At 57.3% G+C, this 15,280-nt stretch overlaps 1 protein-coding gene across 2 annotated transcripts; it reads left to right on the forward strand.

Moving 5' to 3' along the window:
- Positions 1 to 454: 454 nt before the first annotated feature.
- On the forward strand, positions 455 to 4,345 carry B9d2 (B9 domain-containing protein 2). Of its 2 annotated transcripts, none has more exons than XM_037234240.1 (7): positions 455 to 468; positions 1,419 to 1,467; positions 1,826 to 1,934; positions 2,622 to 2,747; positions 2,946 to 3,080; positions 3,381 to 3,499; positions 3,908 to 4,345. In XM_037234240.1, the coding sequence occupies exons 2-7, from the start codon at positions 1,465 to 1,467 to the stop codon at positions 3,965 to 3,967; spliced, it is 552 nt and encodes a 183-aa protein (XP_037090135.1). In that variant the 5' UTR covers positions 455 to 468; positions 1,419 to 1,464; the 3' UTR covers positions 3,968 to 4,345. The 2 variants fall into 2 exon arrangements, with proteins under 2 accessions (XP_037090135.1, XP_037090126.1); XM_037234231.1 differs by lacking the exon at positions 455 to 468 and adding an exon at positions 478 to 589.
- Positions 4,346 to 15,280: the final 10,935 nt, after the last annotated feature.

Raw genomic sequence — 15,280 nt, forward strand, 5'->3', positions numbered from 1 at the left:
TTTAAATGACGTCATTGGCCTTTTGTAATATTTGTGGTATGGTTTGTATCCCATCCCATTTACAACTCCATCCTTTGGCCTGATTCAATACCTAACATCTAACAATTTATGCTTACTTCAGTAATTATCTTAAATGGCAACTTATGACTCTGACAACGGTCTGATCACTTCCGAAATTACTGCTTTGCTAAAGGTCAAACCCATTTTTTATGGTAGAGTGAGATATGAGTACAAGCCAGACTGTTATATCATAGCATAATTTAAAATGTGTATACGTTAAAATTCAATCCGGACTAGGCCTTATTTGACCATTTTTTCACATTTTTGTTAGAATTTGACAGGTTCATACAGCAACTCCGCGCACAATCATTATTTTAGTTGCGGCTTTTTACCGTCTAAAGCTACCATATCACGTCTTCGTCATTCCAGTATTCAAAATATAAACATTGCGGCAGCGTAAGACGTGATGTAGGGGTGCTGGTGTGGTGTTTCGGGCAGGGTGCCAATTGTGGTATATTGTGTAAGATTACGCGGGTGTTTACGAAGGATTCGGCCAGATTAGCGCTGGCTGTAGCTCGGTTTTGCACAGGTATGCACAAAATTAGACGTATTAGACTGGACTATAGTAACGTCGGACCTTTTGCAGAAACCTCACACGGGCGCCATATGACCAACGTAGTCGGTGCGCCCCAAAGCCCAAATCATCATCATCATCATTATCAAAAACCTCATATCAATGGATGCCCAGTAACAAACTCCATAATTCAGGAAAAGCGCGGGCTTTGCGAGGCACTTCCCATATACCTTAGCAAACACAAGCTGCCAATTAGTCCCAGGTGGTCAAATGTTATGGTTGAATAGGGCCTAGTTTTAGACTAGCTTATCTATTATAATAAATTTCAAGCTCAATTATGAGTGTTCTGCTTATGATACACAACTTTTCCTGCACCGAAAGTTACTGGCTAAGCAAACTTATAGCTGATGAACAGGGACCATGGTGGGTATGGAGGACCACCAGTTCCTCTTCCTGCAGTGTATCTGATATTGCTCAACATGAGAATTAATAATCTGGGAAAACCAGTCACTGAAGGTGTCCCTCATCAATTTAAATTCCATTTGCATGATATATCCCTAAAGCCTGAGAAACACCACCATTATTTTAAGCAAATGTTAAGTAACTGATGATATCCTACCTTTTTGCATATGCATGAAATACCAGCTCTCTCTTGTGCTATGTAACCATCTAAATAATGTAAGTGCCTCTCATAAGAAAGTGTTCAAAGAACCATTAAGAATGCCTGAAATGTGAGGTTGCTAGCATCAATCCCAAATGCCATCCAAAAGAATTTCCCAGTATGTGCAGAGCACTTTCTTCAAGTGGCAGGTTAAAGTGACGACCTGATTTTTTTGTTTTTCAGGTAATTGTGCAATGTTTAATAAAAGCCAAATAAGCTGAGATTTCTCATGGTAAGTGAGATAGCATGATGTAACATATGATAAGTGATTAATGCAAGCATGTTAAATATCTCATATTAATCAATTTCTATCAATTCTTATGTTTGATAATGTAGATAATATGAGCATGCTGCCATAGAGATTCGGAACACCTATAATCTTTGGGTACCTGTAATATTGCATTTAAATGCTCCATGCCACCAGCTGTTGTCTTAGACCAAAATGATGATCATCAAATATCATGAGGCATATATTGATTGGTCAAGAATAACCAAGTTTAAGTGAATTTTTACATATGTTACAGTAATGTTGATTTGACAGATGGTGGTGTGTGTTATGCCTGTGATCATGGCACTTTTATAATTTTTAGGTGGGAGCAAGAGATTCTGTCCAGGCAGAGGTTCATCTGATAGGACAGCTTTTAGGTGGCTCTGGATTTCCAAGCACACAGCTTTTCTGCAGGTGGAACATACATACAGGTAAACAGCAGGATGCTTGCACATTATATTGATATGTGTGCAAGAGCTCTATTAATAAAAGGGCATTAGTAATGCATTGAATTGCATGATGCACAGTTGACTGTCATTTTCTTTGGAGTCACCTTCAGAATGCTTCACAATATCCTTATATTTTGTTCATTTGGTAGCTATTTAATTACAAAAATATCTTACTGTTTAATGGCCCAAGTTTTCTGTGGGTGTTAGTGAGCCTTCCTTTCATCTCATGCGGTACTCTATAGCTGGGAGGCATTGCTCAATGCTGATTGCAGTCTCTGAAAGAGTCCATTTTGGTCTGGAATTCATTCTCTTTAAAGACATGTGGGCATATGGTTTCCACACAACTGGATGTCAGCATGTGCTGTTGCCTATATCACAGTGCCTTCTAGGAAGTTTCTTTGCTTGGATAGCAAACTGTACAAAGCCCTAGACAAATATTTGAGGCCAGTTTACTCTCAAAGAGAAGCCAAGATGCACCCATGCATGTTCACATATCCCATTAGCCTGTTTGTCATGCCAGTCTGTGCCATGTCATGCTGGTCACCGCCTGCTGTTTGTACAGCTGTGGTGTCAGGGCAGCAGGTGACAGCTGCTGCGATGTTTTCCAGCGAGGCCCTATGCCATGCTGTCTGCGTCTGTGTCCAACTGACGGCCCTGACGTCTTGGCAGGGGGTGCCTGGCACCACCTGGAGGGCCTGAAGGAGGGCCAGACCCAGGTGGACAACCCACTGCTGGGTGACACAGCCATCTGGGCACACCCCATCGACGTCCACTACACTGTCAAGGGCATCACTGGTCAGTGGCAGCTCCTGATTGCTGGTGCAGCCAGTAGAGGCATGGCTGCATGCTGTGTGCAATCATCTGGGTTCATGTTCCACTTCTGAGTGCATGCGGTGGTTCAAGGGTTAAGCGCTGGAACAATCTTTTGTAAATGGATATGGTTGGCAGGTAATGCTCGACAGAGGTCAACAACTAATAGGCCTTTATCCACAGGCTGGCCAAAGCTGGTGGTCCAGGTGTACTCACTGGACAGCTTTGGGCGCACTGATCTCTGTGGCTACGGCTTTTGCAACCTGCCGGCGACCCCCGGCGCGCACAGGATCGACTGCGTCACGTGGAGACCGACTGGTAACCCGCGCGCCCACCCCGGTGGCCACCTGCTGTCTTACTGTGTGTGGACCATGTAACACTATCTATGTAGTGCTGTCTTCTGTGATGAGAGACTACCTATATCTCTGCCATAATTGCCGTGTGACGGCTCCACTGGCCGTAACCCCTGTACCTCCATTGTGGCCCTCACCCTTATCTGCGTGGCGACCTGTGCCCTGACCCTGGTCATTACCTCACCTTTGACCCTGCCCTGACCTCTGCTCCCCCCCACTCATGACCGCCGCCCTGACCTCGCGGCTCGCCCCGGCCGATCGCCAGGCAGTCTGCGGGACGAGTTTCGGCAGCAGTTTGTGGGCGGTGGGCCTCAGCTGCGCTCCCCCGAGCTCGTCTACACGCCGTTGGATCGCTACCGGCTGCAGACGGTCGCCATGGGCACGGTCAGTGACCGGTCGGCCCGCTCCTCGCCGGGCCGCCGCCAGCCCGGGCCGGGCCGGCGCGCGCGAGCAGGCGTCGGCCTTGGCCGTGGACCCATTTGCCATTCATGCTGGCAGCCATGCTTCTAAATTTAGCGTGTTAAGTGTTGTTGATAAGGCTTGCCATGGATCGTGCATGGGTGTGACCAATGATTTGGTAATGCTTTGGGTAGGTTGGTTATGTTTGATAGGGATATGCCGGCTTTGGACAAATTCTGACGGCGCTGTTTTGTATGCATGGGGAAGGCGGAGCTTTCCAGTCGCGTGTTGCAGTGCTATAATATATCTAGAAGTGTGCGCCATACAGCATTTCATCGTCATTTGTCACTCCCGTTAGTGTGGTGCATTGCATTGAAACGTACAATGCTTCAGGTCCACGTCCAGATGAACGTCATCCTGCGCAATTTCGAGCAGTACGGCATTGAGTACTGACCCGGCCGGCGGAGGACGCGCCGTGACGTCACCATGTCGCCCGTCTGCCGCCTCTTGCTGCTGCTGGGCTGCCTGGCCACCGCCGACGCCAATCTCGCCACAGAGGCGGACCCGTGCGCGCTCGGCGACTGCACCACCACTTCTGGTCTAGGTGGCGCTACGGTCGCTCCGGCAGGTGGGGCTACTGCCGCCTCGGCCCTGTTCAAAGAGGGCGCCAGCAACGCGACGGCGAAGCGCGCGGCCCAGAGCGCTCCGGCTGACGCCGGTGACCTGGATGCGTCCGGCGCGGGCGAGCGAGACGCCTCCGGCGGGGACGGCCCAGTCACTCCCGCCGAGCAGGAGCCGGGCACCACGGCCGGCGTCGCCACCGAGCCGACCGCGGACGCCGGCGGAGACGGCGCCGCGTCACCACAGCGCGGCGGCGACGAGGCGGGGCGGACGCCGGACGGGGACGCCAGAGGAGACGGCGCCGCGCCACCACAGCGCGGCAGCGACGAGGCGGGGCGGACGCCGGACGGGGACGCCAGCAGAGACGGCGCCGCGTCACCACAGCGCGGCGGCGACGAGGCGGGGCGAGCGCCGGACGGGGATGCCAGCGGAGACGGCGCCGCGCCACCGCAGCGCGGCGGCGACGAGGCGGAGCGGACGCCGGACGGGGACGCCGGCTCCACGACACCGCCGGAGGGCTCGGACGCCACCGGCCCGCTGCCGGCGGATCGGAGCTCTGGCGATGCGGGGACGGAGCCGCCGGCCACCCAGCAGCCGGCCGGCGGGGAGGCGCCGCAGACAGACGACGAGGCCCTCGACTGGCGCACCGACTACTGCACTTGCGACCTAACGGTGAGCTTCGGCTGCCAGGCAACCTCTCGCGTGCTGCGGTGCGCTTCACTGCCTTGCTGTGGATAGCAGGTATAGATTGGTTTCTACAGTTCCTCCCATCAATAGGGAGCTAAGTGAGTCATGGCTTGATTGGTCAGTTTGCACTTGTCAGTAAGGTAGTAAGAATATTTTTGCTTCACTAAGACACGGAGCTGATGTCCAGGACATTAAACTGCTGTTCACTTTGGACCAGTTTTCCTCTTTTTGCCATCATGTAAATCCAAGCTCTTTCCTGTACTCCCAACATTTCGATTTGGGGTCCTACAAATGAAGTGTTATTTATGATCACTATCTTTCGCTTATCATGTGACTAATATCTACCGCTTTGACTTTTGTGGGCTGTGATGCCTTGCAGCTGTTTGCAGCTGACTTCGCAATGGCCGATCCGGACTGACCCACTGTGTATCAATCTTGTTTAATGTGACTATGCTGTTGCAGTAAACCTATGTCACACAATAGCTGCAATAACAGCAATGTTATTGGCAGATTGCCCCTAGATGTGCGACGTGCACATATGGTGCACACATACACATGTCACTTCCACGCTTAACCCAAGTGAGACTGGGTGTTTGTTTTATTGTTGTAGCAATGTTTTATTCTGTGACGTCACGTACAATATTCCGGACGTCTTCGCAGCGCGATATGTTTTTTGTTTTGTTTACACCTTTGTAACTTTTGTGACAGCAGCTGTGCATGTGAGACACTAGCAACTACAGTCGCACGTCCTACGCGCGCTCCTTACAGTGGGAACTGTTAATTATGGTGCTTGTGCGCACAAGACGCCTTTTCATCACCCGTTGCCGGTTCTAAGCACATAAATCCAATGTTTATCGTTGACCCTATTGCGCTATTTCCGTTTAACTTTGATAGAATAACAGAAAGAGATCATGTGCTCCCGGCAAAAATTATACGTGATGTCTCATAGGCGTAGAATCTAACACCAACAGGCGGAGAACCTGTAGGCATGACGTCATATATGGCGTCAAGGGCATAGATGCTGTGTTGTCCGGATCTCCGCGTCATATATGGCGTCAAGATTCTGTGTCGTCCAGTTCTCTGCGAATACAACGTGTGCATGCACCAGATTCGCCAAAGCATAACCTGCATTTAGTGTGACGCTTGCCGATGGGTGCCAAATGCCCCGTGTATCGTGTCCTTCCGATGGCGGAGTGTGAACTGTGACGTTTCCGATGGTGGCGCCGTGTGGCGAGCTTGGCTGATGGCCAAGTGTGACGTGTGGTGGGTTTTGGCACAGTGTGGCGTGTTACGCCAGCGGCCGAGTGTGACACGTGGTGGGTTTTGGCAGTGTGGTGTGAGCCGCAGGTGGCCGAGTGTGACATGTGGTGGGTTTTGGCACAGTGTGGCGTGTTACGCCAGTGGCCGAGTGTGACGTGTGGTGGGTTTTGGCACCGTTTGACGTGTGCCGCAGGTGGCCGAGTGTGACATGCGGTGGGTTTTGGCACAGTGTGACGTGTGCCGCAGGTGGCCAAGTGTGACATGTGGGTTTTGACACAGTGCGACGTGTGCCGCTGGTGGCCGAGTGTGACATGTGGTGGGTTTTGGGACAGTGTGACGTGTGCCGCTGGTGGCCGAGTGTGGCGTGTGGCGAGCTCGGCTGGTAGCCAAGTGTGACGTGTTACACCGGTGGCCAAGTGTGACGTGTGGGTTTTGGCACAGTGTGACGTGTGCCGCAGGTGGCCGAGTGTGACGTGTGGTGGGTTTTGGGACAGTGTGACGTGTGCCGCAGGTGGCCGAGTGTGATGTGTTACGCCGGTGGCCGAGTGTGACGCGTGGTGGGTTTTAGCACAGTGCGACGTGTGCCGCAGGTGGCCGATTGTGACGTGGACTGCTGCTGTGACCCGGACTGTGGCCAGCAAGACCGGCGGGCCTTCTCCGCCTGTCAGGCGCGACCCTCCATAACGCCAGGTCAGTCAGAAGGCTAGTTGTAGCGCATGGTTATCATCTGGTATGTGCATTTGCGAATGGTTGGAATGACTGGCAAGCTGGAGGTCACCTTATTTGATCGTGCAAATGGGATTCCCCGGGCATGGTAGTTGACGATAATGGATGGAGTCACACTAGCAAAATGCCGTAAATGGTGGATGATGTTCGGCCAACCAAATACACAATTTCGGTCCTTCGTTTAAGAAGTTGTAGATCCTCTGTCTGCTGTTCAGACTGATTGGACTTTTGGATGTTAACCGGCGACCTCTGCGGGGTTTAAAAGTGAAGTACTTTCTGAGTTTGTAGACCAACATCCGCTCCGGCTTTTGGATGTTAACCGGCGACCTTTGCGGGGTTTAAAGGTAGCCTATTTTCTGAGCTTGTAGACCACCATCTGCTCCGGCTTTTGGATGTAAACCGGCGACCTCTACGGGGTTTAAAATTAACCTACTTTCTGAGTTTGTAGACCGACATCCGCTCCGGCTTGTTTCGCTAACATTTGAACCGTTCCAGCTAGGTTCAGGAACATCTGAATTACCTGCCAGGTGATGACTGAACACATTCTGGGGTGGGGCATTTTGATTTTAGGTAAGGCACAGAATTAGGACGTTTTTTTGGAGGTTTCAAGCTATGCCTTTTCTTACGTGTCGTTTTTCCCTCTTGTTTATAATCATTTGACGTTTCATGCCTGGTTTCACTATGTGCTGGTCTGGATTGGTTCTGCTATGTGAGTTCACACCAGGTCATCAGAAGGGTTGGTATGGTGCGTTTGAGGTTAACTTATGTGTTTAACCAACTATTTGTAGCGCCCGTTCGTGATAAACAATTCTGTATAAATTACACATTTTCAAACTATCGATGACAAGAGGTCAGGCGGGTCGGAAGAACAGAACGAACTTCGAATGATGACCTAACCTGGACTTTACCTTAACCCGACCCCTTGCAATGGCATTCGGCCTCCGCCAACGTCCCGATGCTGTGCTGAAGCGTACGAACGCGCTGCTTTGTTTGGCCTCTGTAGGAGCTCTGTGCAATCATAAGTACGGATCTGAGGGAGCTCTGAACTCGTGCGAAAACGCTGTCAGCTGCTGAGTTGTGCTGCGTTTTCTGTGACGTCATCGGTCACGTGACATACACCTTTGGTCCCGTGGGTGAGTTTGACGGGGTTATCGATTGTTTCTTGAGTTTGCCGAGCTGGGAATTAGATCTTGATAAGCGGGGAACTGGTTTGAACCTGCCGTCGGTCGCGTGCGGCGACGAATCACGGCTGGCAATCATGGACGCGTGCATAATGGGCGTGGTAGGAACTGTGGCTTTACTTTAGGCCATAAGGCTACGGTAAGGTCAACAGAACAAATAAGTGCAAAGGTGGTCATAGTTCCGCTGCTTTGTGTCCGTTGAACATGGCTAACTGCCATTCAAAAGTAATTTTGCCTCCTGGAACAAATACAAACGGGCCATGTCTTTGGTGGGTCCAGTTCTGTGGAGTAGTCCTCGGCGCAGCGAACTGTTTTTGGTCAGTGTTTATGTGTTCCAACCTCTGTAAGGGGCACTGGAGAGATATTCCTCTGCGATGGAATTCGAGCATGCAACGTTTATCACTGCGTTTAAATATTTGCGTTCACTTAGCCATTTGGAGATAAAATATCGACTGCTTGCAACATCATGACATAGTACGTGAAATACCTAGCGAATCCGCCGCGGCATAAGTCGTGGCAGCCGCCTAGAAGATTGCGGCACTCGTCATACGGGACCGGGCTATCAGAGTTGGAAGCGCTGGCATGGTCTGTAAGCTCTCGCGCAAGGGGCGAGGGCCGCTGCACGTTGGCCATGTGCGGCACTGCACGCCGCCAGTCTCCAGGCGGCGCAGTAGAGCGCGCGAACAGGACGCCGGAAACGGCGAGTGCACTGGGGCTGAGGTCGAGCGTGCGCTGTCTCCCCGGAGACGGAAAATCGCCAGGTTGCGGCCACGTAAACAAAACCGAAAAAGAGCCGCGTGCCCCTCGGCACTCGTCCTGGTCACGCCCCTGGCAGCGGTCGGGCCGCGGTCGTCGTGCCCGGGTACATAAACTCGGCCGGCGCGCCGCGGGGCCAGCGTGCCGGGCAGCTGCGGCGGCGCCGACTGCTGCTGGTCCGTCCTCGCGCGCGATGCCGCGTTTGTTCGGCCGCGGCGGCGCGGCGGCGTGCCTGCTGGTGGCGCTGTGCCTGGCGGCGCGGTGCGGCGGCGGCGGCGCCGCGCCGGCCGCCAGGCGAGCCGTCGGCCATCTGGCGGCGCGGCTGGACGGCCTGCAGACCAAGCTGGCGGACAGCGCCGAGCTCACCATGCAGCTGATCGACGGGCAGTACGAGTTGGCGGCTCAGAGCGCGGGCCTGTCCGACCGGCTGGCGGCCGTGCAGGCGCGGCTGTCCGCGCAGGACGTCGAATTCGAGGCGGCGCTGCTCGACGTGCACACTGAGCTGACGGCGCAGCACGCGGCGCTGCGGTCGCGCCTGCTGGCGCGGCAGGCGGAGCTGGCGGCGCTGCTGGAGGCGGCCGGCGATGATCTGGCCGGCCGGCTGGCGGGCGCGCGGGCGCGGCTGGCCGGCCGCATCGCCAAGCTGGCGTCGCTGCTGGCCGCTGTGCAAACCAAGCTGGCGTCGCAGCTCGGCGAGCTGTCGGAGCGGCTGGACGGGCGCAGCTCCGAGTTTGACGGCGCGCCTGGTCGATGTGGAGAGCGAGCTGACCACGCAGGTGGACAGCCTGCTCACCGTCCTGCTGTCGCGCAACGCCGAGGTGATCCAGCGGCTGGCGGCCGGCTACGCCGCGCAGCAGGGCCAGGCTGGACGCGCGCGCCGACGAGGTGGCTTCGCGCTTGGCCAGCGGCAAGAAGGACCTGGCGGCGCGGCTGGACGCCACCCAGACGCTGCTGGACGCCCGCACGGCCGAGCTGGCCGAGCGGCTGGACTCGCGCACCGGCCGGCTGGACGCGCTGCTGACGCAGGTGGACTCGCGGCTGGGCGAGCTGGCCGCCGGCGTCGGCGGCGCTCGCTCGCAGCTGGTGTCCCGGCTGGAGCAGCTGCGCGCCGAGCCGGCGGCGCGCGACTGCAGCGACCTGCCGGCGGGCGCCGCCAGCGGTGTCCACCTGCTGCGGCCCGGCCTCGACCGCCCGGTGCCGGCCTACTGCGACCAGGACGCGGACGGCGGCGGCTGGATAGTCGTCCACCGGCGCGCGGCCGCCGCGCCGGCGCTCAACGTCTCCCGCGGCTGGGAGGCCTACAAGTGGGGCTTCGGCCAGCTGGACGGCAACTTCTGGTGGGGCAACGAGCGCCTCTGGGCGGCGACGGCGCTGCTCGACCGACGGTACGAGCTGCGTGTGGACCTGCGGGACGCCGACGGCGGCACGCGGCATGCGCTGTACCGTCGCTTCGCCGTCTCGTCGGAGCCGGACGGCTACCGGCTGACGGTAGCAGACTACTCGGGCGACGCCGGCGACGCGCTGGGCCGGCTCTCGGGGCGCCGCTTCTGGGCCGGCGGCCGGGGCCGCGGCGGCAGGCCTGGGCGGCAGGCCGGGCGGCTGCGCGGAGGAGGCGGCCGCCGGCTGGTGGCGCGCCGAATGCGCGGGGTCAGGGGATGAGGCCCATGATGAGAAAGGTGCGGTCTCAAAGCGGAGCGATGGAGGAGTTTGGACGGCATGGACGGACGCCTCACTAAAGTCAGTGGAGATGAAAATTAGGTCCGTGGGGGCATCTTCGTAGACGGGCCCAGTAGTCGTTTGGTTTGTACCACATTGGTGTTTGACATAGCGAGGTACTGGATTTCTGAAAAATTGAAGTAGTTGTGCTCTGTCAAAAAGAAGGTCACGTTTACGTTATCTACCAATAAAGACGTCTTAAAGAGAAATGCAGCGCTGAAAGGAGAACATCATCCATAAGACTAGATGCGTTTTTATATTATGTGCATTGCGTCTTACATGTGGAACACGGAAGTTAGCGTATATAATATCCTTGAAAGATATTGCGTATGAGAGGAGAGGTGGCGAAAGGTGCGCTGCTGCGGATAATGCGTGTTGATGATATGCATGGAGCAATGGAAAGAAAAGCCACGGTCTGTGTGACAGTGGATATGAAAAGACTGAACTGTATCTAGATATGTGCGACTCAGCACTCCTGTGTATCTACTGACGTACAGTGCCATTGTCTGAGTGTTGTCAAATATATGGGATAACTCGCATAGATCTCATCCTGACAAGTAAGCTTTTTTACCTGACGTGTAAGCTATTTTTTGCCGGGGTGCCGGGGTGCTGACCACAAAGCAGGATGATTTCCTCTTGTGCTGAACAGCTGACATCACAATCTGTATGTCTTCTCTTCAGACGAGCGGTACTGCCTGCAGTCGGACCTCATCTTCACCAACAACACTGAGGCCAGGCTAGAGCGCGTGCAGGGCGGCCTCTTTTGCATCGTCACCGATAACCTGATCACCAGGAATAGCTACCAGCCGGTGAAGGTGCGGACGCATGCCGTCGGCGGTCCGCATGTTGAGAAAGGGGGGGGGGGGGGGGGTCGGTCGGTGTTCCTGCGAAAGTCCTGTCGCCTTGCGGCGACCGGTGGTGACAGGTAGCTGTCGAGCGGGCGACCAACGATGGAGAGGGATATATATATATATATATATATATATATATATATATATATATATATATATTATACATATATACATATCTGTGTTTAACAGAGCATTCCCTCTCAGACCTTCGGGTCTACTTATAGTAATTATGTATGTACATCATGTAATGTGAATGCATGTGCTGATAGTCGTCGGTTTTCGACTAGAGTTGAGTATTGGTGCTGCCGGCCACCGACAGCAGACTTGTGTAAGAAGACGCTGCCGTTGGGCGTGATTCAACCAGTGCAGACTGCGTGTGTTTATATCCGGTCATAGATCACACCAGATGGACCTGTCATCGGACGACTCTCCTGCTCCAGTAACGTGATAGATCGCAACGGCGTCCTGGCGGTTGAGCATGTCATGCCACATGAGCCGTCTGCTAGCCTGCGTGACGGGCCCGTCAGCGACCGTCGTCGTGACCGTCGTGACCTGTCCAGCCGGTGTCGACGTCGGCCGAGTTTGACCGGCTGCTGGCGCGCCCCATGCGGCCCGGTCCGTTCGGCTGGACGGTGGAGACGGCCCGGCCGCCGCCGCCGCCCGCTACCGACCGCTACCGCAGCGGCGACCTCATGTGGATCACCAGAGCCGGCCAGCTGGCGCCGTGGGGTAGGTGGCCGCTCGCGGGCCGCAGCCGGTGCCCGTCCGGTGGATGGCCGCTCGCGGGCCGCAGCCGGCGCCGAGGGTGGGGCGTTACGGTGTCCGTGCGGTAGGGGCGTGGCCAGGGTCGGTGGTGGGATGGGTGTCGCGGACTCCGCCGCAGGTACAGCTGCAGGCCACCTTGCAGACTTGCGCTCCCGGGTACTGGAGCCGTGCGAGGATGAGCAAATGATGGTATGAGTGTTGGCCGGAAAAGAAGGCTATGAGAATGGATTGCATGCATGCTCAGGTGTTAACGATGTGGGACTCGGTATCATTTTGACAAAATATTGCATCGGTTGACCCGGCAGCAAATCCGTGTTTTGTTTTTGCTTTTTGTTTGTTGTTATTTTTGTGCTACATGGCCCAGGCCAGGTGGTCATGCAGTATTGTGAAGGAAGCTGGATTGCCGTGGGAAAAGGCTTAGAGCATGATACGATTCGAAGCTTGATAGCATTTCTGGAAACAGCTTCGCCGTACAAATGCAGAGCAGCTGCATTTATACAGGATTGCCACTTCTCACCTGCATGGCATGGTGATGGGAAATAAATCGCCGCGGAAAAGCGAGCAAATTCAAACTGGTAACTGAAGCACATCACAAACCCAACGCATCACATCACAAACCTCATGTGGGTCCCTTGGGCGCAAAATGGCCGCAGTAGTCCGCGTGACCTCAAATCTAAATTATGATCATGTCTTGTTCCTTGGTGTATGTGATCGTTTTGCTCTCTCGCCCTTTTAACGCTATAGCCCTCGGTGCGTCCCAAGGCCCAAATCATCATCTAATGCCATAGCCTTTTAATCGCATCAGGTGCCTGTCAGCTTCTGAAACGCTTGTCGGCCAACGGCGCCTCGGCCGCGGCCTTAGGTCCGCCTGGCCCGGTCTCTGCTGACCGCCCCCCCCCCCCCCCTCCCGGCAGTGCTGCGCTGGCCGGGCCCCGTGTCGGCCAGCGGCGCCTCGGCGGCGGCCGTCGGTCCGCCTGGCCCAGTCTCTGCTGACCGTCCCTCCCGCCCGGCAGTGCTGCGCTGGCCGGGCCCCGTGTCGGCCGGCCTCTGCGACGGTCGGCGGCCGCTGCGTTTCCTGCGGCCGGCCGCCGCCCGACTGCTGGCTGCTGGCCGACGGCGCGCGGCTGGCGCCCCTCAGCGGGCGCGCCCTGCACGACCGACTGTGCCTGCTGGCCGTGCCGGACGCTGAGGCGCTGCAGGTGACGACCGCGGCGGGGCGCGTCCGAGGCGGGTGTTTTGCGGGCGGAATGACTGCGGAGGGCCTGCACGCTGCCGTGCTCCACGGTCGGGGAACGTCCTCGGGTGTTGCGTTGTGTCACACGGCATGACATTGTCTTGGGTGTTGTAATGTGTTACAATGCTGTGCGGATGGTGTATGACATCACTTTGACACGAGTCGTTGCTGTTGATCGGGGGGGGGGGGGGGATGGTGAGGGGCAGCCGACCTAACCGGAGGTGATCTGACCTGACCCGGTTCTCGCTTGGCCAGGAGTCGGGTGATCCTGCAGTGCGAAGCATCGCCAGAGCCGTCGGAAGAGGCCACGGAGCGGCCGGCGTCGGCTCTCGTGCCTGTGCAGCCGTACCTCTGCTCTGATAAGGGTGACTGTCGCCAGGTGAGCTCGCCGGGTAGGGGCGGACCGGAGCGCGTCGGAGGAGGTGCTGAAGCGCTGGTGCCGCCCCGTCCTTGTCGGGGCCTGACAGCCGCTGCCGACCTCCGTGGCTGGTGTCATGCTGACACAGCATGTTTGTTGCCTGCTTACGCAGCGTTTGTTCGGGTAGTTCAGGTCAGAGCCGAGGTACTGTCCAATAGTATGCCGCCGTTGGGTCGTTGCACTGCCTCTACATCGCCGGCCATGCTTCCATCGCCGCCGTCTCACTGCTACAGGTGTCGGCGGCGCCGGAGCCGCGGCTGGCCGACGACCGCGTGCTGGACGCCCTCGTGTCCGCCCGGCTGCTGAGTGGAGCAGCGCGCCGGGTCGTGTCTCGGCCGTGCGGCTGGAGCTGGTGCTGGCGACCCGTTGGCGCGCGGTCGCCGCTGTGCGCCAGCGCCTGGCGCTTGGAGTTTGCGCGCCGGCGCGCCGCCGCCGCGCCGCCGCAGCGGTAACCCCGGCTACCAGCGCGGCCTGCCGCTGCTCGCGGCGCGCCTGGCGCCCGACGTGGACGGCGCGCCGCCGCGGCCGGAGCCGATCAGCGGCCAGCCGATCCTGCTGCCCTCTCCCGGTCGCGGCGGCGGCTGCAGTACCGACCGCCGCCGCTGGAGGCCGCTGGCATTCGGCGTGGACGCTGTGGTCGGCTGCCGGCTGGAGGCGCCCGGCGGCGACTGCGCCGCGCTGCAGCGCCGCCTGCTGGCCACGCTGCTGGCCGGCCTGCCCGGCAACGCGTCCGACTCGGCCGTGGCCGCGCTGGGCAGCGCGCCGGACGCTGGAGAGTGGCTGCCGCTGCTCGGCGGCCCGCCCGAGCCGTCCCCGGAGCCCACCGCGACCGGCTGCCGGGGCCTGCTGGCCGCCGCGCGCTGGCAGGTGGCGTTCGCGCGCGCCGGCGCCGCCTGGCGGCCGCAGGCGCGCCTCGTCGGTGTGCACCTGAGCTTCGGGCGGCCGGCGAGCGTGCGCGCGGCCGCCGACGGCCGGCTGGCGGTGACCGTCACGAGCGCAGTGACGTTCGTGGACGTCACACGGCCGGCCGTGCCGCAGTTCGCGCAGCCGCCGCGCGTCGACATCAGCCTGCCAAGTGACTTCTTCTACCCGTTCTCTGCGGGCGCGGCCGGCCGCGTGGCGCCGTCGGCGCCGGCGGCGCTGACTGCATCACTGGCCGGCTGGCTGGCGATTCACCGATCCGGGTAGGGCCAGCTTCTGTGGGCTCGGGGGCTTAGAAGTGTCGCCTCCGCGTGCTCCGGTGCGGACACAGCCGCCAGAGAAGACGCACGGGCTGGCGGGAAGGTGTGAGCCGTGGCGGGAGTAAGTACGGTCGGTATGTGAAGTGAACGGATTCCGTCCAGCTGGTGATCTCGTCCCTCTAGTCTAACTCGACTCGCTGCGACTGTCCGCCCGTCGTGTCGGTGATTTGGTCCGCCCGAAGGAAACGGTCTTGCGCTCTAGTCGGTCAAATAAAACATTGTGGATGTAGTTCGGTAGCGTTAAACGGGTATTTGAACGGCATATCCAACCTCACCTAGAGTAGATGACCTCACACGACATGCGATCTCA

Source organism: Pollicipes pollicipes, unplaced genomic scaffold, assembly GCF_011947565.3.
Source record: "Pollicipes pollicipes isolate AB1234 unplaced genomic scaffold, Ppol_2.1 Scaffold_2555;HRSCAF=2994_pilon_pilon_pilon, whole genome shotgun sequence".
In the NCBI taxonomy this organism is placed as follows: domain Eukaryota; kingdom Metazoa; phylum Arthropoda; class Thecostraca; order Pollicipedomorpha; family Pollicipedidae; genus Pollicipes; species Pollicipes pollicipes.